The 23,599-nt window shown below is 33.6% G+C and overlaps 1 protein-coding gene across 1 annotated transcript; it reads left to right on the top strand.

Annotated features, from left to right (window-relative positions):
• Nucleotides 1–143: 143 nt before the first annotated feature.
• On the top strand, nucleotides 144–22,065 carry LOC129232551 (uncharacterized; the record flags this gene model as incomplete). Its single annotated transcript, XM_054866685.1, is given in 5 exon segments — nucleotides 144–539; nucleotides 4,354–4,570; nucleotides 13,014–13,142; nucleotides 14,124–14,267; nucleotides 22,005–22,065. Coding segments are annotated over 5 exon segments (622 nt in total), but the record flags the coding sequence as incomplete, so codon positions are not given.
• Nucleotides 22,066–23,599: the final 1,534 nt, after the last annotated feature.

The following is a 23,599-nucleotide window of genomic DNA, read 5'->3' as shown; positions in this document are numbered from 1 at the left end:
AACACAAGCTTTACTTAAAACTCAAATGCTGTGTTTCATCTAATAATTATTTAAACTTTCATGTTGAAGATCATATAAAAGAAATAAAAGCAAAGTAAAAACGATTTTCTATTTAACTGCAACTGACTCAAAGATGTTGATGTTTCACTTTTCATTTTTTGGAGTTCAAAGATTTCAATTAGAAATAGAAGCTGTTTTTTTTTAAATTTAAAATGTCACTAATATTTAAAATTTTATAGCTTCAACTTTTTCATCAAAAAAGGCATGCTTTCCATAATTTTGGAGGAGGAAAACAAATTTTGTTAGTGTTGAAAATTTTCTTTAAAATTGTTTTTTTTTTTTTTACTTTTCGGGATTAACATTCATTCTAACAAGAAATAACGATCCAATCGCTATTATCTATTTCTTTTTAACTGCTGCATTTTGGAAGCATTTTATTTAATCTAAATTCCCATTTGTCAATAAGTAATGGGTGAATGTGAAGCTTATGGTTGTTCTAGTAAAATCAACAAGAGAGATCCGGGAATCACTTTTCATAGGTACGTAAAAATCATCGAGTTTGTAGATGAGGCATCGAGCAAAATACTGCAGAATATTTGATTTGGTTTGGAATATGATGAAACAACGTACAAGTTTACGAAAAAACTGCAATTCTTCGTTAATTTGTGCATTTATAAATTTGTGTTGCTACCGTTTCCTTTTTTGCAAAAAGGTACTTGTTTATTACGTATTGGGGAAGCATTGAATGCAGTCAACTCTTGATAACTTGAAGTTTCAAGGGCTGAAACATAAGTTTTATTATCTTTCTCAGTAATAGTGTGTCATCAGGGTTGGCAGGTTTCTGCCGAGGCGGTAAAAACCACTGGTAGAAACCGGTTGAAACCGGCATGGCAAAAACCCCTTTCTGCCACATTTATGGCAGAAACTCAAAAAATGACATAAATGCAATTCCTGACATACAGTAGAAAATGTATAAGAAAATTAATTAAATATTAACCCAAATACAATTTATTTACAACACTATCACCATTCAAAATCAAATTTTACATTGTTTTCACACTGCAGCAGCCTGTAACAAAATAAAAGTTTTGACGCTGTTTCTAAACCTAACCAATTTCCCAATTTGTTGTGCACAATGGAGAAATTTGAGAAGATTCTTTCAATCCCAGCAGAACTAGCTGGCATTATCCTCAAAGAACAAGCAAGATTCACAAAACTTTCATCTATAGCACATTTTTTCAAACTGGACCACCATGCGGTATTTGGAGTAGTTGTTACAACGTGATTGGAAAAATAGGTTTTGGGAAAAAGGACCGATTTGTTTTGTAAAGTAATGGTATGAGGTACATAATCAGGGTTAATATTTGTGAGTAAAGTGCGGGCACTTTCTTCTTGATTACATGATAAATTTACTCCCAAATACTTTGGATGGAGCATATAGGCGAGTAAATGATTATCAGTAACTGCTTGATTAAGTTCTTTGAGAATAGCTTTATTCAGTTATATTAAGTGTAAAATGGCAAGTTCTTGTATTTTAGAGTTTAATGAAATAAAACAAATCTGTATTTTTACTTAAATATTTGTTATATATATTACACTTTATATTAAATGAAAACAAAATAATTGTAAACAACAAACTGAAAAATTTGTTACTTTCAACATTACAAGGCTAAAATTTCTAACACATAGCAATTTCAACTATGATAAATTTTACTTTGCTTTGGAAATGTCAGTTTTGTTATTTAATATATTTTTACACTAATTATTAAATAACTATTATATTAAGTTTTTGCAATGACGAAATGGAGTTCTATTTTTCATTTTACTTAATTACCTGTCATTAAGTAATTACTAGAGCTATTAATAACGTTTTCTAGTTTTTGCCAGTTTCTACCAGTTTTTGCCGGTTATAACCAGTTTCTGCCACTGGCAGGGCAAAATCCAGTTTCTGCCGGCAAAAAGCCAACCCTGTGTGTCATAGATGTAGACTATAACACTTATAGCTTGGTAAAATTTATTATTTGTATGTAATACATTTAAATACTATAAAAAATCTTTACAGAGAATAAATTTTATTAAACAAACTTTTGAAAATATACATTTTTTGACTGCTCATATTTCTTTTTATCCCATCTTTAAACATCAGTTTGTTAAGCACAATTCATCTTCAGAATTTTCTAGGGGTTGCAGTAAAATATTTGCAAAATTTTATGTTTGCCAATTAAATGGAGGTGATTCTACATCAGAATCTGTACTAGCAGACTCTCCACGGCCACTCTCTCATAAGCTTCGTAGAACTAGGATTCAGTTACGTTTTTCTTAATATTCAAGTACCTTTCATTTCTGCTCAATGCACATAAAAAAAACTTCAAGATGATCAGGGGTGAATGCAGGATTTCATTTTAAGGGGGATCAAGCTCAAGAATGAAGTCATGTGTGCTACAATTTTCTTGTTAAATTGTATCACAACCTCAGAGTGGATATAGGTCAAAATTGGGTCTGCTTTGCAGCCCCTTCACAACATTCCACATCATAAAAGTGGTCCCATTCACAAAAGTCTGCATCATAAGAGCGGCCCCATTCAAAAAATTCCGCGTCGTAAAAGTGACCCTACAGATACTCTGCTATTAAAATTTGTTTGAATGCATCACTTTTTAAGATCTTTGATTAAATCCAAGAATTTTAAGCATATTTTTTATGCATTACATCATTTGCTCTTACTAGACTTATTATACATACAGGGCTTTCTCAATAAAGTATGAAGACTAAAAATGCTTTGATATTACGTTTTTCCAAAAAAAAGAGAAAATTCATGAAAATTTCTTTTTTGCAAAAATAAAGAAAACTCACAAAAATATTTTACTTTTTCACAAAATCCAGACCTAAAAAATAAAACCTGGATCGACCCAACCTGAACATGCTCTAGATCAGTATTCACACCAGCCAACACAATACATAAATACTACGAATCTAATAAAAAATGTTTTATGCACATGATAAATTCATATATTGATTTTGCAGGGGTAATAGAGGAATAAAGCAAAAATTTCTGAAGACTGAAAATTTCTGAAACTGTGCGAAAGCTCAAGTTTTATATGGTATCGGTCAGGCTTTTCTTTCATTTTTTCGAGCAGTTATTTTCTCTACTTAAATGCAATGAAAATTATAACGAATTTCAAAGTATTGTAGCAGATTGAGACGGTGGGGGGCTCAACCCCCCATAATCCTCCCCTTCCTTGTATCCAGCCCTTCCTGTAATGCCCCAAAAAATTGAATTCAAAAATATATTTACATTTTCTTATGGTTTCCGTCAAGTTTTTTGTTTTTTTGAGCAGACATTCCAATACTGTTGCGGGTTTGGGGGGGGGGGAGGGTCATGAGCCCCCCATGTATCCCCCACTGAAGATGATCCTGTTTTTGTCCCTAAAGCTTTGCTATCATTGCTGTTTATGAAACCACACAGAGGTGCCTTCAAATTTTAATCTTTGATAGGGATTTTTTCCCCCCCGAATGTTACGTTATCACCAGTGGTGCATACAGGAGTTTTTCAAAGGGAGGGTCGAGAGAGTTAAAACCCTATTCTCCTATTAGATACCAGTATGCTGCCAAGCATTCTTTTGATTTTATCAATTGTACGATAGGAAGTCGATGAATAGTTCAGTAATGAGAGTCAGAAGGCGTTGTATGTTAACAAGGATGGAAGAGAGAAAAGAAAGTAAATTTTTTTATTTATGAAAACTAAAATTATTCTGGAAAAAAATCAGGAGCGATGAGACGGGTCCAGACCCCCTGGACCCCTCCCTTATGTGCGCCCCTGGTTATCATACAATACATGCATAACATTTAATGAGAAGGAACACTAGCATCGTTAAAAAACTTTTCAAAAAGAAGGAAAAATCTCAATGTTGCAATATTTTCACCAAAGTTGCCGAATCATCAGCATAATTTGCTGAATGAGGGGGTTTTTTTTTTTGGAAGGTCAATGAGCTACCAGCTGAGAGCCCCTGAAAAAAAAGAAAGCTCTTAAGGCAGTTTTAAGTACTACTTCTGTCTTAAAAGCAGAATTATTTGAGTTATTCAGTAAATAAGCTCTTCTTTTTTTTTCACAAAATTTTAAGTCTTTCAAAGATTAGCTAGGAGTGAAATTTTAGGTCCTCAGCTATGTCAAAAAATAGTTTGGGTTTGGAAAATCTAAATGTTCAGAAGTACACGGCGTGTATAATCAGAGCAAGTGAGGCGTGCATTAAAAAAAAAAGTGTTCACAAATCAAAGTATTGCAAAACTAAATATTTTCTATGCATACATATTAGTTGTTATGTGTCAGCGTACCTAATTGAAATGTATTTTTTATAGGTTTCCTAAGGATCCAAAGCTTAGGATGATGTGGATTAGAGCTGTTTGTCGCAAAGATCCAACTACTGGGGAAATATGGCAACCATCTACAAACAGCGCACTTTGTTCAAAACACTTTTCAGAAGAGATGTTTGACCGCACATCTACAGCCAAGATACGACTTCATAAAAATGCTGTTCCAGAAATTTTTGATGGGATTCCAAAGCACCTTCAGATGGTAAACATTTTACTTCTTTCTATAAAGTGAATTAAGTTGTTATTTTTGAAAATTTTTCTATCAAATTTCAGCCTAAATTTACCTTTTACTCACCCCGAAATTCCCTTTTTATCCAATGTTCGAAAAGAATTCTTTAAATGAATGATTTACCAACGTTTAAGTGCACAAAAACTGCAAATTACTGCAGACACGTGTTTCCGGACTACAAGTCATCCGAGGACAGCTTTCCTCAAATGACTTATCATCCAAAAGCTCCCACTTCTTTGCATTGAAAAAGGGGTCCTTTTTAACCCCGAAACACGTCTCTGCAACCGTAATTTGCAATTTTTGTGCATTAAAATGATGATAATTCATTCATTTAATTTTCAAGCACAAAGGTTATTCGTTAAGAACTCTTTTAGTTTTTTTTATAGGAAAATCATTGTTAATTTCAATTCAAACAAAGTAATGTCATAAATTGGGGATTTGTGGTAATTTGTTGCCGAAAATGAGATGTAAAATCCAGTATCAATTTGTTGTTATGCAGGCAGACTCCCTTGAAACAAATGTTCAAAACTATCGAAATGTGGTATGAATCTGTTAAAATCTTTCATGCATTTGATCTCAACAATCTTTGGTTGGAGGGTCGGGGAGATCTTCTCTAAGACAGAATTTTGTTGTATTTTTATTCTATTTCACATTCCATTTAATTTTTGTTGCTGCAGTTTCAGACTTAAGACAAACCTTTACTTAGAATATTGTTATAATTATTGAGATTTAAGAGAAAAAAAAAGTTTTTAAATAATGTAGGGTAGGTTGGTCTGGTCCAACGTGCCCCACAAAGAGTATACCAACTTACCCCACATTCTTAGTCTGAAAAAATGTGATGTTATAATTATTTTATTTTATTTTACTCTTAAAATTATCTCTGTTGAAGTCTTGGCAAGTTTAGAAATGGCGCAATTTTCTTTCCTCTCTGAGAAAGGAACCACATTACATTTTTTCTGATATTATTTAACTACTCAACTTCTTATTATGAACAACTACAAACCCACTTGTACAAAAAAAAATTAACAAATACGGACTTTTCGCGATAAATTTGTATGTTGTACCATTTGAAGATCATTGCAATGATAGTAAGTAATTTTTTCAGTCAATAAAAAACAAACTTTATGCTGCCAATTTTTTAGTGATTATGTAATATTGATATTTTGTACGATTTTAAAACATTTTTCTTTGAAGATTCCTGCTTCAGAATTACATATATTGCCAAAGTTTTCTATTCATTTTAATTTATTTTTAATTTCCAATTGAACTCCACTACTAAGAAATTCCATTGCAAGGAACAAAATTAACAGTCCCTTGATATTTGATTTAACATCATTTTACTGTATTCTAAAAAATAATTTAAATAAAAACAGAAGACCATCTTGTGTCTCTTCTGAACTTTATGTTCTTTATTCTTCATTCGTTAAAATTATATGCCACAAAATAAATATTTTTGTACTTAATATTGTAACGGATTCGGTACGGCTTCCAACTTTCTTGAAAGGACGACACAGTTCTTGATTAAAAATACAGGAAATTTATTTACACTATGTACAGGAAAGAGCGTCAACAACTGCTAAATTAATCATCAGCAATTAAACAAGTATCACTCAACACTGTAAACTCAACGGTTACACACGTATTTACTTCCAAATATGAAAACAACACAGCGAAATGCCTCGCAATAAACAGAGCTAATACACTCTCAATACAAATTCTCAATCGAAACTAACTTTTTATCACGCGGGACGCTTTTATAAACATCGAAAGGAATCTCTCAAATATTCCACAAGATTCCAAACGCTTCTCGAAAATAGTAGACCGTTATCAAATTTTATCAATGAACAAAAAAGAAATAGGGGGTTCGTATACTTTAGCCGAATGTACAGGGGTTATATATTCATTACTGGAAACTATTTACAGGTTACGTTATTACAATAATTACTATTTACAGAATTTGTAACATTGCCCTCTTCTTAAGGACTGCACGTCCAAGGCAGTACAATCCCCAGAAAGGGTGCCAAACTTCTATCACAAGTTCACAAATATACACATTAAATAATAACCAATAATGCATAGGAAACACAATAATAACAAGAAATATTACTAAACATTAAAAGCAAAAAAATTATCTACAACTTTTATGTTATCAACCATGGTTGTTTACGTCATACTCATGAACTATGGCCATAGTATGGGGCTAACCGATCATAATGTACAACCCTAGGTTTTGCATTAGGTGATTTTTGGATCCTCACTACGACGTCATTCAGTCGGTTAAGGACTTTGTAGGGTCCATCCCAATGCGACTGCAATTTGGGTGAAAGACCTTTCCGTCGGATGGGATTCCATAACCAAACCTTGTCGCCTTCGTTAAATTCATGTCCAGTAGACCTTGTGTCGTATCGGGTCTTCATCTTCTCCGCCGCGATGTTGATTCGCTCTCGTGCGAAGTTATGAACGTCTTCCAACCGGGCCTGGAGATCCTGGATGTTCTCCTCAGGCGATGAAGACGCATCCAGAGGACAACCGAACTCGAGATCACAAGGTAGCTGAAGCTCTCGTCCGAAGAGCATCTGAGATGGGGCATATCGGGTAGTCTCGTGGACAGCACTGCGGTAGGCCAGCAGGAACAAAGGTAGCTTCTTGTCCCAATCCTGTTGATTTCTGGAGACCATAAGCGAGAGATTATTCAGGATTGTGCAGTTAATTCTCTCCACCATGCCGTCCGATTGTGGGTGTAGTGGTGTTGTCCCAGTTTTCTCAATTCCGAGCATTTGACTTAGGCCCTTAAACACAGCAGAGATGAAATTCCTCTCTTGATCCGAATGAATCTGCAAAGGTGTTCCATATCTCGAGATCCAATGTTGGACTAGAGTCTCTGCTACGGTGGTAGCTTCTTGATCTGGAATGGGATACGCTTCGGGCCATTTGGTGAAATAGTCGATGGAAACAAGAATGTATTTGTTTCCATCAGCAGTTCTTGGTAGAGGACCCAGGATGTCGATCCCAATTCGTTTGAAAGGAGCTCCAACGTTGTACAGATATATCTTCCCTCTGCTTCTTTTCTTCGGTCCTTTACGAGCAGCACAGGCATCACAAGAATGGCACCACTTCGCTTTGCTCCAGAAGAATCGCTCCCGAACTTTATTGAGGGTTTTCAAGACACCAAAATGTCCTCCATTCGCACTACTAACATCTAAAATCCTTGATCGGGGAAGTAGTAACTGCCTCCTAGATGTTTTTGCCGTCATCAGATTCCCATTTTCGGTGTAGCACGCCGTTCCGTAAATGGAGCGAGTTCCATAAAGCCCAGTATCTTTTTGTTGCAAGACTGAAGATGGAAATGTCCTGCCAGCTAGGTTGCCGACTGTCACTCTCCATGAACTCCAAAATTGGTTTTATGTCGGGGTCTTCAAGTTGATCTTTTCGAACTTGGTCGTCACTCCATGGATCAGGTTCTGATGATGTTGGAGTCACTGTCACCTGATAGGCAGTAGGGCTAGTCGTTCCATACTGTTTCTCGATTCGGGAACAATAATTGCCGTTCTCAGGACAGGGTCTCTTTGATAAAGCATCTGCATTACCGTGAGACAACCCTTTTCGGTGCTTGATCTCCATGTCATATTCCTGGAGCCGCTGTATCCACCTGGCTATCTGGCCTTCTGGATTCTTGAAGTTCAAAAGTCAAGTTAACGAGGCATGATCCGTCTGAAGCAGAAATTTTCGGCCGTAGAGGTAATGATGGAAGTGTTCTACAGCTTTCACTATGGCCAGTAACTCCTTTCTGGTGACGCAGTAATTTCGCTCCGACTTTGATAAGCATTCGCTCCAGTAAGCGATGACATGTTCATTGCCGTCAATTTCTTGGGATAAAACAGCTCCGATGCCTTCGTGGCTCGCATCAGTGTCTAGGATGAAGGATTTTCCAGGCTGAGGATATTTGAGAATAGGCGTTGATGTTAAAGCCTCTTTCAGTCGTAGAAATGCATCTTCGCATTCTTTGGACCATTCAAACTTTTGCTTGCTTTCTGTCAGCTGATGCAAAGGTCGTGCAATGTTGGAAAAACCCTTCACAAACTTCCTGTAGTACGTGCAGAGCCCCAGGAAACTTCGCAGCTGATGGATGTTTTCGGGACGACTCCAACACTTGACCGCAGATACCTTCTCTGGATCGGTTTGTACACCCTCAGAAGAGATGATGTGACCAAGGTAGTTCACTTCCTGGCGGAACAAATTACATTTGGATGGGCTTAACTTCAGATTGGCTTCCTTAAGCTTTTGCAGCACCTTTCTAAGATTTGCCAGATGTTCTTCGAAACTGCGTCCCACGATGATGATATCGTCTAAGTAGACCAGACAGGATTCGTAGGAAAGTCCTCTTAACACTGTCTCCATAAGACGCTCGAACGTAGCTGGTGCATTGCAGAGGCCAAAGGGCATCACTTTAAACTGCCATAAGCCTTGTCCAGTTGTAAACGCTGTCTTCTCTCGGCCATCAGGATGTATCTCAACCTGCCAGTAGCCGCTCTTCAAGTCCAGGGTCGAAAACCACTTGTGTCCGGAAAGAGTGTCCAGGGTGTCGTCTATCCGTGGAAGAGGGTAACTGTCTTTCTTGGTGATTTCATTCAGCCGTCGGTAATCGACACAAAATCTGGTGGAACCATCTTTCTTTCTGACCAAGACGATGGGAGATGCCCAAGGGACTGGATGAAGGTTCGATTACATCATTCTCCTGCATCTCTTTCAGGAGGGTCTCAACCTTTTCCTTCTTGGCGAACGGTAGTCGTCTTGGATGCTGTTTAATAGGGGGGTATTCGCCAGTGTAGATCCTATGCTGCTTTAAATTCGTACGGCCAACATCCTCCAATGTAGATGAAAACAGATGCTTGAAGTCGTCCACCAGTTGTTCCGCAGCAGTTCTTTGATCTTCGATAACGGCAAACTCCCAATTAACTTCGATGTCAAGGACTCAGAAGACACAGTCTTGGGGAAATTGATTCTTCTAATGATGCAGTTTACTGGAGTACAAGTTGCCAACACTTCACCTTTCCGGATATTCCTTGGCCTTTCACTCACGTTGACGACTCGCACAGGAATTACATCTTTAGAAAGGTCCACAAGCATAGATGCTACCAGCACTCCTTTGGGTTATTGCTGAAGTGGGGGTATTCAATGAGTCCAAATCGAAAACTATTGCTTTCTTCAATGGAGCCAGGTATTAATGATTCTGACCTTGAGGGAATCGATAAATCTGTTTGGGCTATTATTTTATAAGCGGATTTTACATCACTTTCTGTGGGGAAAACGGCTATGTCTTCTCTCATCGAGTGCAGCTCATTAGTCTTGAAGTTGAGGTTGAAGTCATACTTCTTTAAAAAGTCCAATCCGAGAATGAAGGGGTCTGTGATAGCAGCAACGAATGCGGTATGATGGTCAATGGTATTTCCAAACACAATTTCTAAGTTCACTTTACCTTCAATCTCGATCTTGTCACCTGTCACAGTTTGGAGGGTAACGCAGGGCGGCGTCCACAGAATGTTGAGTCCAAATTGACGAGCCACATCTGTTCTAATGATTGTAACATTGGCTCCAGTGTCAATAATCAGTTTGCAGGGAAACCCGTTTACATATGCGTAAACAAACAGTTCATTACTGCCGCCACTTGTCGATGAAATCTGGAAACTTTAAGATGGGGCTCATTCCAATTTGGCGACCTCCGCCCCTCGAGATTGCCATGGCTTAGTTTTCCTGGACCTGAGAGGGAGAGGTGCTCTTTCCTCTGGTTTCTTGGCGAGCTTCACAGTTTCTTCGTACGTGACCCTCGCCGCCGCATTTCCAGCACTTAAGTGGTTGTCGATTTTGGTCCTTGGGAGCCGAAATCCTTTTGAGGGTTCCTGCAATTTCTTTTATTTGCTTTTCAAGTTCAGCAAACGTGACAAAACCGGATCAGACTCATCAGTTTTCACGCCGCAGATTGAATGACGATCCTTGCGGGTTGCTTGCTGGGTGGCCTCCAACTTCATCGCATACACAACAGCAGAATTCAGGACTTTGACATCCGCCATCTGTAGAGCTTTCTGGATTTCCGGATCTCGAACCCCGTCGATGTAGTAGTTGAGTGCCAGGTTGTCTCGAACATCCGCAGGACAGTCGCAAAAAGCAAGATGAGACAGTCTCTCGACGTCCACCGCTAGCTCTTGCAGGGTTTCCCCGGTTTTCTGGAAACGGGACTTCAACTGGAGTCGCCTGAAATCTTTCTGGCACTTCTCACCGAAGCGAAGCTCCAGCGCAGATGTGAGGGCGGCGAAATCCAGGCGCTGGCTGTCCGAAAGGGTCTGAAGAATGTCCGCTGCGTCACCTCTCAAGGATGCTGCAAGATGGCAGGCCTTGGTAGCAGAGTCCCATCCGTTCGTTTCCGCCACTATCATGAATTGAGTTTTGTAAACCTGCCACGAAGTTTTCCCATTGAATGTGGCAAGTTTAATGGACGGTCGAGCAACCGATGTGGGAGCGCCAAACTGTACAGAGCTGCTTTCTACGGTCGCCAATCTCCTTTCCATGTCCTTAATTATTTCTTCCTTAAATGAAGTAAATTTCTTGTCTTCTTCTTCCAACTTATTTTCCACATTGGCGATGCGCTCTTCCACAGTATCAAATTTTTCTTCCAGAGCATCAACTTTATCTCCCATGGTGGTTAGTTGATTCTCCATCATGGTTTTCATCGACGTTAGGTCACTTTTTATTTCATCTTGACTTGTAGTAATTTTAGCAGTTAAATCACTATTTAACTGTTCCTGGTTAGTCGCCAATTCATTTTTTAAATTGTTCTTGATTAGCCGCCATATCATTTTTTAATTGTTCTTGATTAGCCGCCATATCATTTTTTAATTGTTCTTGATTCGCCGCCATATCATTTTTTAATTGTTCTTGATTAGCCGCCATATCATTTTTTAATTGTTCTTGATTAGCCGCCATATCACTCTTCACAGAGTTGATTGCGTCAAGAAGTTGTTTTAATTGTTCATCCATTGCGCGAGTAATCACCATAAAAATAAAGTCCAAATTCAAAAAGTTTTTATGAAAAAATGTCCAAAGTCACACTTACTCCAAGAAAGTCCTGAAGTAGCCCCACGTTGGGCGCCAATTGTAACGGATCCGGTGCGGCTTCCAACTTTCTTGAAAGGACGACACAGTTCTTGATTAAAAATACAGGAAATTTATTTACACTATGTACAGGAAAGAGCGTCAACAACTGCTAAATTAATCATCAGCAATTAAACAAGTATCACTCAACACCGTAAACTCAACGGTTACACATGTACTTACTTTCAAATACGAAAACAACACAGCGAAATGCCCCGCAATAAACAGAGCTAATCAACTCTCAGTACAAATTCTCAATTGAAACTAACTTTTTATCACGCGGGACGCTTTTATAAACATCGAAAGAAATCTCTCAAATATTCCACAAGATTCCAAACGCTTCTCGAAAATAGTAGACCGTTATCAAATTTTATCAATGAACAAAAAAGAAATAGGGGGGTCGTATACTTTAGCCGAATGTATAAGGATTATATATTCATTACGGGAAACTGTTTACAGGTTACGTTACTACAATAATTACTATTTACAGAACTTGTAACAATATTTATTTTATTGACGTACTTACTTATACTTTTCTCTTTTGAGTTTTGCATAGCTGTCTACAACTAAAATTGAAGTGTTGCAATTTTGCTATTGCAATATCACTGCTATAGCACAATTGCATTTCTACAAATTGAAATTCCCGTTATAATTAAATTTTGTATGTTGTAATAAGAATTTCATTGTAATAGAATTAAAACAATGTAATGGTAATTAAAACTAGACAAAACATTTATTTCATTGAAACTGATGTTTCATTGTATTGGTATTCCCTGTAATAAGATTTTTGTATAAGTTATTATGCTATTTAAAATCTAGCTTTTCAAAAATTTTCACTGAACATTGGAAACTGCACATTGGAAAACATTTGAATTATTTTGTAAAGAAAGTCACATTTCATAGAAAATTATAATTATTGCTGATGAATACGCTCAATTCTTTTAATCATGATGTGTTCATTGTAAACTTTCAAAATGTTTTCATTAAAAAAAAGGAAATATATGTAGCTTGTACATATATCATGGGAACACTATATTTTATGAACCCTTATCATTTTATTACCTAAAAAATATTTCTATTCCAAATTTTCTGGTTATTGAAACATTTTTCTTTTTTAAAATTAAAATAGCTGAAATAAATTAAATCAAATTAAAGCTTAAGGACTGTACTTCATTCTGAAGTCAGTTAATAACAGGTATCTATTGCTTTAGTAAAAGGTAATATTTTATGGTCCATTTCACTTTTCCAAGCATTTCTTTTTAATTTCTAGAAGCGTGAAAGTTTTATTCAAGAGTTGGACAATAATGACATGGATCATTTGCAGTCAACTGAGACTGAATTAGATTGCATTCCTTCTGACGAGCTTTCACAAAATCTTTTGAAAAATAGCTCAAGCTCAGTAAGTTTTCTTAACATTTGTAGAATAAATTTTTCTTACATTAATGTGCATATGTAAATGTCAGTTAGGGAATAATGCAAAGCCTGAAAGGTTTCCTAATTGAAGTATATGACTGAAAATGAAGCAGTATTGGTCTAATCCTAAACCATAAAGTATGAGAAACACTGAATGCTTAACCCTTTGTGTCACCCAGTGGTATATCTGCAATCTTTTACCCAGCAAGTTTTGAAGGATGATTTTGGTGTTGTTCCATTTTTTCTTCAACATTTCCATTAGCATATATTGCTCAATTTCTCTCTGATAAATGAAAATTCAAGAAGTTAAGTTGTTTATCACTAATCAGGTTGCCCATGTTTATTGCAACCATTTTGTTCATATTTTGTAGTGTTTTAAATCTTATATACTTTCAGATTTTTTTTAAAAATGAATGTAAGATTAAATTTTTCTTATCAAAGTACTTTTGTTGTAAATAAAATTAGAACATTTATATAAAATTGCTTTCCCTAACATCATCAAAAATAGCCTTCACTTTTGCTGAATTTTTAGGGAAAACCTTGAACTCCTATCACCCTAACACATTACCAAAGATAGTTTAAAATTACGTTTTCAGAGCTATAATTTTGAAAAATCCTTCTCTGCAGATTTTTGCTTCAATTCTACACTTAGAACTATTCTCTTACTGCTAAAAATTAAATAAAGCTCAACCCCCAGTTTTAACGCATCTAAATCAGCAACATATATTAATTATTATTTTTCTCTTCAGCATTTATGGGGGGGGGGGGGGGACAGGGCAAATATTTTCTGTCTTAGAAGCATCACTTAAATTGCAGCCATGCTGATATGTTATAATAACCTGCCAACCCTGCTTAAGAATGAAAATCATTCTGTTTCTACTGAGAAACATTGTATGTTTAAAAATAGAATGACTCGATTCATTTGATTTATATATGTTTATATATTTATCTTTCATTTTTTTCTTAGGAATCAGAAAATGAAAAATATCACACTAAGTCCCTATCATTCAGTCGTGAGGAGAGTTGCGCACCCACATCTGAAGGATCAACTTCATTAGATGAATCAACAAAAAATTCACGCAAAACTTTCATAGATGTGCTTCTAAATAAGGTTTGAGATTTTTCTTTATTTTTTTAAGAACAGATTTCAAGGATTTAGATGTTAATTACATTACATTTATATATATGTAAAAAAAACATGAAATCCTAACCAATAAAAAAAAATATTTTTTAAACTATTTTGAAGGCAGTAACTTAAAAAAAAATAGATATCAAAGGATTAGCAGTATTAATGGTATTTTAATTAGAATGATCTTTTATGCTTTTGAAAACTGAAATAAGCAATTGCGACGAGCACTTGCTTTTTTTTTTTTACATTGAGTACTTTTTAATAATTTTCTATTTTAGTATCTTATAGTATTCTTAAACTTACCCTTTAGTAAAGTTATATATATATATATATATATATATATATATATATATATATATATATATATATATATAGTAAAGTATGTAGTTTCACATACACGGGTAGCACAGAAATAAGTGTATGTAACAACGAAGATAAACAACAATAACAACAACAATAATGAACATGGAACATTAAAAATAAACTAGGAACATTGAAAACAAGAATTAATGAAATCATGGGTATTAAACTGCTGCTACGTTTACGAAGAGCTGGAGCAGCTGGCATATTAAATATTCTGCAAGGTTTCTGTGCGAGTCAGTATCATACATGCAGCAAATATTAAAAGTAAAAGTATGTGTATTTGAATTAACGAACTTATATGTGTAGCTACTTATTAGGCTTAATACAGTAAGCAGGAAAATTATAAAAAGTTGTATATGCTTATTGTTTGGATAAAATGCTATAAATTTTACACGTATAAATAGTATGCGTAAGGTTTATTAGTAATATGCTGTCATGTATTACCAACCCCCCAGCTCTGACCTGCAAAATAAAAGAGAAAAATTACATACCACATGATTTCAAACATTTCGTCGACAACAATGTCTATGTCCAGGTATCCATTTGCCAGAGACTAAAAATCCGATGCCTCGCCAATCGAACAGGTCGCTGGGGCAGGGCATCCAAAAAGCACCTTCCTGTCGAAAGGATTTCAGCGCTCTTTATCATCAAAGTTACCCAGTAACACTGTTGCCAAATCGCAGTTGTTTGGTTGGAAACTAAATCTGTCCATGTTGAAGAAAAGATTTCTTGAACAAATTATGATAATAAAATGTGAAATTGGCAGGATAAAAATTGTAATAATAGAGATTTGCAGCAAATTTGAAGATTTGTTTATTAAATTGAGAATTGTTACTACAAATTTTAAAAAATCTGCTGAGCTGTCCAATTATAATATTAATGAAGGTCTTTTTATGTAAATTGCTGTACCAATGTGGCATACTTTTTGTGTAAAAATTGAAGTTATCTTTTTTATCAAAAATATCTGTAATAAGGTTAGAATCAACAATCTTGAAAGAAATGTCCAGAAAATCTGCAGACAGAAAGTTGTCATTGGCTTTAGTGAGTTGTAGATTTTGTGGAAAGATTAAAGGGAAAATGTCATCCATACTTTTGTTGAAGATAAGGATGTCATCTATATACCTAAAAATATCATGTTTTTTATTATAATGTACTGTGTATTTAAATTCATAGAAAAAAAGGTACAAATTAGCAGCTGTGCTGGAATAGTTGGTGCCCATGCCAATTCCATGTATTTGTTTAAAAATAAAGTTGTTGAAAGTCACGAAATTGTTAAAGAAACAGAAATGACAAAGACTATTGAAAAAATTCCTGTCGATGCCCAATTCCTCACCAATGCAAAATACGTCAAAAAGTCTTAACAAAGTTGTATATAAATCCTCGATGGGAATGTTGCAGAATAGATTCTCAAAGTCAAATGTGTAAATTGATTTAGGTGTGCATTGTAGATTTTTAATGATTTCGAAACTGTTGTCAATGCACCAGAAATAGCTCGTATGCATAAATTTGACCTTCAGAAAATCATAAATTTTTTTCAAAATAAACTGTAATTTGATGTTGATATTTTTACCAAAACTTTTTGTAGTAGAACAAATGAAACGAAATTTAACTGGTGATTTGTGGAATTTGGGCGTCATAAATACGAAAGGCAGGGTTTGACAATTTGAAATTGTAAAACTGTATGAAAAATTCGATTTGCAAAGTTTATTGTATGCAATAAACTGTTTAATAATCACATCTGTAGAAAGATTCGATTTTTCGTAATAAAGAGACGAGTTAAGTTCTTGTAAGACTTGTTTAACGTAGAAATGTTTGCAAATGATACCATAATTATTGGCAGCTTTATCAATTGGAACAAAGACAAAGAATTTTTTTAAATTGTTGATACATTCGATTTCATCTTTTTTCAAATTTTGATATTGGTGTTCTGCGTTGTTAATTTGTTTAGCGAAAAAAGTTTTAAATTCAATGATTAATAGATCTTTCCATTCTTGGAATGCTTCAAAAGGTATTGCGTGGGAGTAAGCAACTTTTTTAATGAATCGAAGAATGTTAACTTTAAAAATATGAACTGCTTTACTGAATTTGCAAGTGCTATTGAGTCTAAATTTTGCACCAAGATTCATCAAATATCTGACATTTGTGTTTTTTATAATATCTAAATTACCAGTAATTACGTGCTTGTGATCAGCATCGACAAAATCCTTAAAATTGTCCTGATTGCATAAACATGGAAAATCATCAGCAGTATGCGAAAAAGCAACATCACGGTAATTGTAAATACTTTTGCAAAAAGGCTTGCAATACTTAAAGGCAGTTATGATTTGTTTATTTTTTAGTGGAAAATAATTTGCCAGCTTATTAATAATTTTGTGAAATGGAATATTATCGAAACTTTTCTGTTGGAAGGAAATAGTGAAATAAATATTTTCTTTAACTGTAAATTCAAACCCGATTCTGTAGTTTATAAGACCAGAGATCAAATCTCTACATTGTTCATTGACAAATTTAAATTTAGAAAGATACTGTTTCAATTTTTTCAAAGTGGAAGTTTTTAACTTGAAAATATAGTTTTTGACGTGATTGATATTAGATAATTTGAGAAACGAATCTTCGACCTCTTTGCACCAAAGGTTCAGGTTAATGCTAGTGATAATTTTACTGTTCTTATGTGAGACTCTGTGGCCTCTGGAAATTCGAGTTTTAGTATTAAAATTGTAAAAAAGTCTGAAAATGTTTTTGATATCCTGCATATTAAAAAAATTAAGATAGGTATTCGGTCCATATGGATAGAGTGATTTGTTTTTAAGTATAAGATCATTTTCAGCCTTTAATCGTTCATTTGTATCTTCATGATGTGCAAGTATATCAATTTTGATATTTTCAAAAGAATGAATTTTAAAATGGTTAATTTCGAAAGAGGGCCGGGCTGCTTTGTTAATTTGTGAACGATGTAGATTAATGCGTAAATGCAGTTCGTTAGAGGTTTGTCCGATGTAACATTGAAAGCAAGTTAAACATGTAATTTTATATATCACGTTATTTAATTTTCAAAATGGGGTGTGACTATTAGATACAACAACGACAGAGTCTCCACTAACTGCACAAGTTTTACAATTTTTCTTTTTACATTTAGCAGCCATGAGAAAAAGTTCTGTGTGAAAAATTTTTTAAAGAATTTTTTGTAGGTGTAACCTAACATGCGAAAAGAACATTGAACAAAATACACTCAGACTATGCAAACCCAATGTGAGGTGAGGAGAATAATACAAAGCGTAAGCGCAATAGCAGCATTAAATGCTAAGTATTATATAATATAATGATCAAAATTGATTTTCGACAACAACATAGTCGTTTCGTTTTAGTTTTAGTTCGTCGACAACAACATAGACGTTGTCGACGATATATATATATATATATATATATATATATATATATATATAACATATATATATATATATATATATATATATAACATATATATATATATATATAACATATATATATATATATATATATATATATAACATATATATATATATATATATATAACATATATATATATATATATATATATAATCGCTTGGAATTTTTCCCTTTTCTTCTTTTTTTTTCTTTCTCTTCTCTCTTCTTTTTCTCTTTTTTTTTGAGACTAACTTTTCGGGGGGGGGGGTTGTCCCCAAAACCCCCCCCTTAGCTACGCCCCTGATGTGGTATGTAATTTTTCTCTTTTATTTTGCAGGTCAGAGCTGGGGGGTTGGTAATACATGACAGCATATTACTAATAAACCTTACGCATACTATTTATACGTGTAAAATTTATAGCATTTTATCCAAACAATAAGCATATACAACCTTTTATAATTTTCCTGCTTACTGTATTAAGCCTAATAAGTAGCTACACATATAAGTTCGTTAAGTCAAATACACATACTTTTACTTTTAATTTTTGCTGCATGTATGATATGACCCGCACAGAAACCTTGCAGAATATTTAATATGCCAGCTGCTCCAGCTCTTCGTAAACGTAGCAGCAGTTTAATACCCATGATTTCATTAATTCTTGTTTTCAATGTTCCTAGTTTATTTTTAATGTTCCATTTTCATTATTGTTGTTGTTATTGTTGTTTATCTTCGTTGTTACATACACTTATTTCTGTGCTACCCGTGTATGTGAAACTACATACTTTACTATATTTTCAATACATTTAACTACTGTAGCTGCAATGCGCTGTTTAAATGTAGAATATTTTACATCAATTTTGATCATTATATATATATATATATATATATATATATATATATATATATATATATATATATATATATTTACTATAAAAGCTAAAACGTTTTTTTTCTGCCAAATTATTATCTTTGCAAATTTCAAAAAAAAAAATATTTTACAATAAAAAAAAAATAGATACAAAAAAAAAAGAATTAAACGTTTCTAAGGTTTCTAAGGATAAGTACTGTGAGTTTTATGTGATATTTAAAAAAAAATCTAACACTCTGGATAACGGTGCATCTGGAGGTTCATAGTGTGGCTGCCATTGAAACTTTCAAGTTTACCTAAGTTTTAGGAGGTTTGGTTTTCTGTCTCTCTTTTTAAAGATACTTCAGAAAATTTGGGTGTGCCATAGCTCAAGCACCCCATTAGGGTGGTTCAAAAAAACTTTTTTTCAGCTAGAGTCCAAGACCCACCTATTTGTTTTAGACTTACTAATAGCATTATGCTGTAAAAGTTTTAGCTTCTTACTCAAATGTTAAGAGGTTGCTCAATGACTCCTCAATTTAACACTAGCCGTAGCATAGAAAATGTCACAAATTTAGAAACATTTCATTTCCCCAGCTGTTTTTGGTAAATAATTATTTTATTGCAATATGTAAATAATTATTTTATTGCAATATTAATTGTGTATATTTTAATAAGTAGCATTGTTTTTTCATTTCAATGTATTTTTTAATCCCCATCCCCATACTTATGAACTTTGGGGGAGGGGGTCGAGCGCCCTCTTTCAGTTGAAATGGGAAGCTGAAATTCTTCCAGGATATTGTTATCTACAAGTCTAGAAATATTGAGGGGTGTCTTGTTATCTAAGCGAAACTTTTTTTAACATGTATTTTTGAACCACCCTACATCCCTCTGGATTGAATGCAAATTTTGAATTGCAAATTGTGTAGCATTCATTCAAAAGATCAATATTGCTGCTTTTAAAAAAAAATCAAGTTAATACTGATTATTGTGAGTTGCAATATGAATGTGGTTGAATTAGTTTCCATTTATTACTAAAATATTTGAAACGAAAAACAAGTTCTCAGCATTGTCAGTTTCTCAATTACAAAGTTTAGAGCGAATCACACCAAATGTTGAAAAAATGATTTCAACGTCTGCTAAGAAGCTTGTGCAGTGAGGAGGCAAAGAGGAAAAGGAATATTTATTGCTGCGGAGAATTTCTAATATAATAATATCTCCCCAATATTTCCTTTAATACTTGCAGAGTGAGTTCTGAAAAAAGACTAACAAACTATTTCAAAATTGAATGACGTTTTATTAAACAATTATTATGTAAATAGCTAAAACATTCTATAAATGATAAAAATATGCCAAAAACATAATCATTATATATATATATATATATATATATATATATATATATATATATATATATATATATATATATATATATATATATATACATATATATATATATACATATATATATATATATATATATATATATATGCTATTAATGCACGAGATAACTAATACAGCAATGATGAAATATAAACTGCATGACTATCGACTAAGTACTTCGACGAAAAAAACCCTTAGGAAATAAGCTAACACAAGCTCATCATATTCAAGAAAAGCGAGCGGCACGAACAAGCAAGTTCGAATGCCGGCCTAGCAACCGCCTATGATGATGAGAGATAATCAAAGAGAAAGAACGTAAGCCCCGAGCAGTTTAAATATCCCCCATGTCATGAGCATATCGGAGTCACGTGAACGGACACTCGTCACTGCTGTCATTAAGCACACGTGCTATCAGATTCCTTCTAGAAGCTTCCATGTGACGTCATCCACTACGGAGTTCCGCCAAAGGTAGACGAAAGTGAAACCAAACATTCGGTCGATTCGACCAACGTGAATGAGTGCTGATAAGCGTCTTTTACCCCAGTCATGCAGAATGATTGGTAATACATTTTAAGTAGCGAAAAAAGTTATAATTTTTTAAAGCACTGTCTGCAAGTAGTTATTTAAAATATTATAATTGAGTGTTTTTTAGCAAATTACAAAATGAATAACTCATAAATCATGAATTGAATGATAGATTTTTTTTTTTTTTTTTTTTTGAAAATCAGTTGTCAAATATAAATTTTGGATGTCTAAGTTTAAGATTTTTGAAAGTTTGTAAAAATCTGGATGGTCAGTTTGAGTACCTTCTAGTTTAGGCATAGAGTGCCCAAATTGTTATTTAGCATTTTTTTTACGTATAGATTTTGGGACTGTATATATGACCATAACCATTTGCCTCTCACTTACATGTTGAATTTTAACCAGTCAATGATAATTTTAATTACAGCAAGTGTTTGCTTTGGCCAAATACAATTTATCACAAATGTTTCCCGATTTTTATTCAAAATATGTTTTAAAAATGTTTCAAATATGTGGGTCTGGAAAACATAACAAATTGTATAGAAGTTAGTGTGCTATTTTAAGAAAACTAAAGATTTGTGTAACCTTATTCACAGTGATTAAAATACAATTATTACTTATTGCACGTGCTCTGTTTAATTTTTCTCACTCATTTTTTTTTTCTGAACTCCTTATATTTTTTTTTCTTTCTAAATTCATACAAACTCTGAACCTTTCACACATCATATTTCATATGTGTGAATGAAATAACTGAATTAAGCAAGAAATTATATATATTTTGCTGAAAGTATCTTTTCAAAATTGGATTAGAATAACTTTTATGAATTTTTAAAGAAGATCAAGTTAAAGTTTCGGAATTTCTACCTTGTATGAGTAAAACCTATGTTTTGGAAACATGGCTACATCAACTCAACAGAAAACTGCATGCCATGCTTAAAGTTTCGATCCTTGTGAATCCTGAAAATATTTCAATTATTTTGTAAAATGGAAGTTATTTTAACTTGTGCCACTTGAAATTGGCTTATTCTTTAAAATATTATTATTATTATTTTAGTTCTTTTAACTTAATTGTATTAATTATCAAATTATTAGTCTAGTTGTGTTGTGAATCAGTAATTTGCATAAGGTTCTGTTAGATTTTGAGTTAGTCTGTAAAGAAACAAAACAAAACAAAAATCTGACATTTTATATTATTTCAGCATAATAATTGTGCTGTTGACTATTCAGATGAGCAGTTTCAAGATTTTTTAACTCAAGCTAGCGTACGTATACTTTTACGCATTTCATTGCTATTTATGTCTTTAAAAGTCGTTTAATTTCAAAAAAAATGTATAGTAATGTCGGGAACTAAATTTGTTTACTTAAAAGTACATAATCTTAGCAAAGAGCTAAATCTGTGACATTAGGGTGGTCACAAAAAATCGATTTTCGAATTTCTTCCGCGGCACCCCCCTAAAATGTGCCAATGGACTAGAAAACATGATTTGCAAAGTTTCAGCTTAATCCGATAATATTAACACGTGCCGCAAAGAGGCTAAAGTTAAGAAAAACAGCGATTTTTAGCAAAAAATCGTAGTTTTTCCTCTTTAAAACCAAAACCTTTCATCCTAGAAACTTCGTTCTGGTTTCATTTTATAGAAAATGTTATTCTCGTGATGAGATGTTTTATCCATTTATTTAAATAAAAGTTACAGAATGATTCTTGGCATTATTCAGGTCAGGTTATAGACGATATCATCAATAAGGAATTTTCATGCAAAGACCTAAAAGCATTACAATATTCAATTACATTTATTTGCTCTTTGTTAATTTTAATTTATCCATTAAAAGGCTTCATTTGGAGGTATTTTAAAAATTAAATGCATCAAATTGATGATTTAAAATAAAGGAACTAAGCTGTTTAGAAGAGAAAGCAAAGGGTTTATAAACTACAAAAAAGAAAAAAAAATCTAATGCGTTTTATTACTCACACTGTTAAATGACATACACTGAAAAGACATACATCATTATGTTATTACTTTTCATTGACAAATCAAAGTGGTAATAGCTTCGATATGACAGATTTTGATAAATGTGGAAAAATGTGCCTGCATTCGGATATAACTTGTATGTTAGATTTTTAATTTAAACTTTCACAAAAGTGAAAGAATCACTTAATTTGGAAAAAAAAAACATTAAAAATATGTTTTTGCCTCATGCAGAATCAATCCTTTTTCGATGTAAACATTGCATCACGTTGTGACGTCATGTGTGCGATCGGTTGCAATAACTCAGTCAAATGAATGAACTTTTGGGTAAACCGAGTCACAAGTTCATTGTATCTTATAACCGTGAAGTTTTTTTTTGATTGAGTTACTTTTTGATTGGCAACATATCTTTAACTTTCTTTCATTGGCAACACATCTTGTATTTTGCATATTCTTAATTTGAAAGCCATGTGAAGACTTTAAATACTTCTAGCGATTTTTTTCGCTCTCTCTCACCTCACATAGCCACAATGTGTTGCACGTAGTAATTCATCGTGATTTCGTGATGTCTGCCAGTGCTCTTTACTCCTGGCAGGGCGTTATACAACCTGATGTCAATTTTAAAGTTATAAAACACCTTTAGGCCTATTTTTGTGTATTACGGTAATGCCTTATATTCCTTGGAATCAGCATGTTCGTAAACTTAATGTTTCGTTGCATTATAGCGGCTAATATTTATTTATTTTTCTAAATGTTTTTTTTAAATACCAATGAAGATGTTGTTCGTCAACTTCAGAAATCTTTTGAAGATAATAAATACAAATTTT

This window comes from Uloborus diversus, unplaced genomic scaffold, assembly GCF_026930045.1.
Source record: "Uloborus diversus isolate 005 unplaced genomic scaffold, Udiv.v.3.1 scaffold_1261, whole genome shotgun sequence".
Taxonomy (NCBI): Eukaryota; Metazoa; Arthropoda; class Arachnida; order Araneae; family Uloboridae; genus Uloborus; species Uloborus diversus.
This window is presented reverse-complemented; position numbering and strand designations above follow the sequence as displayed.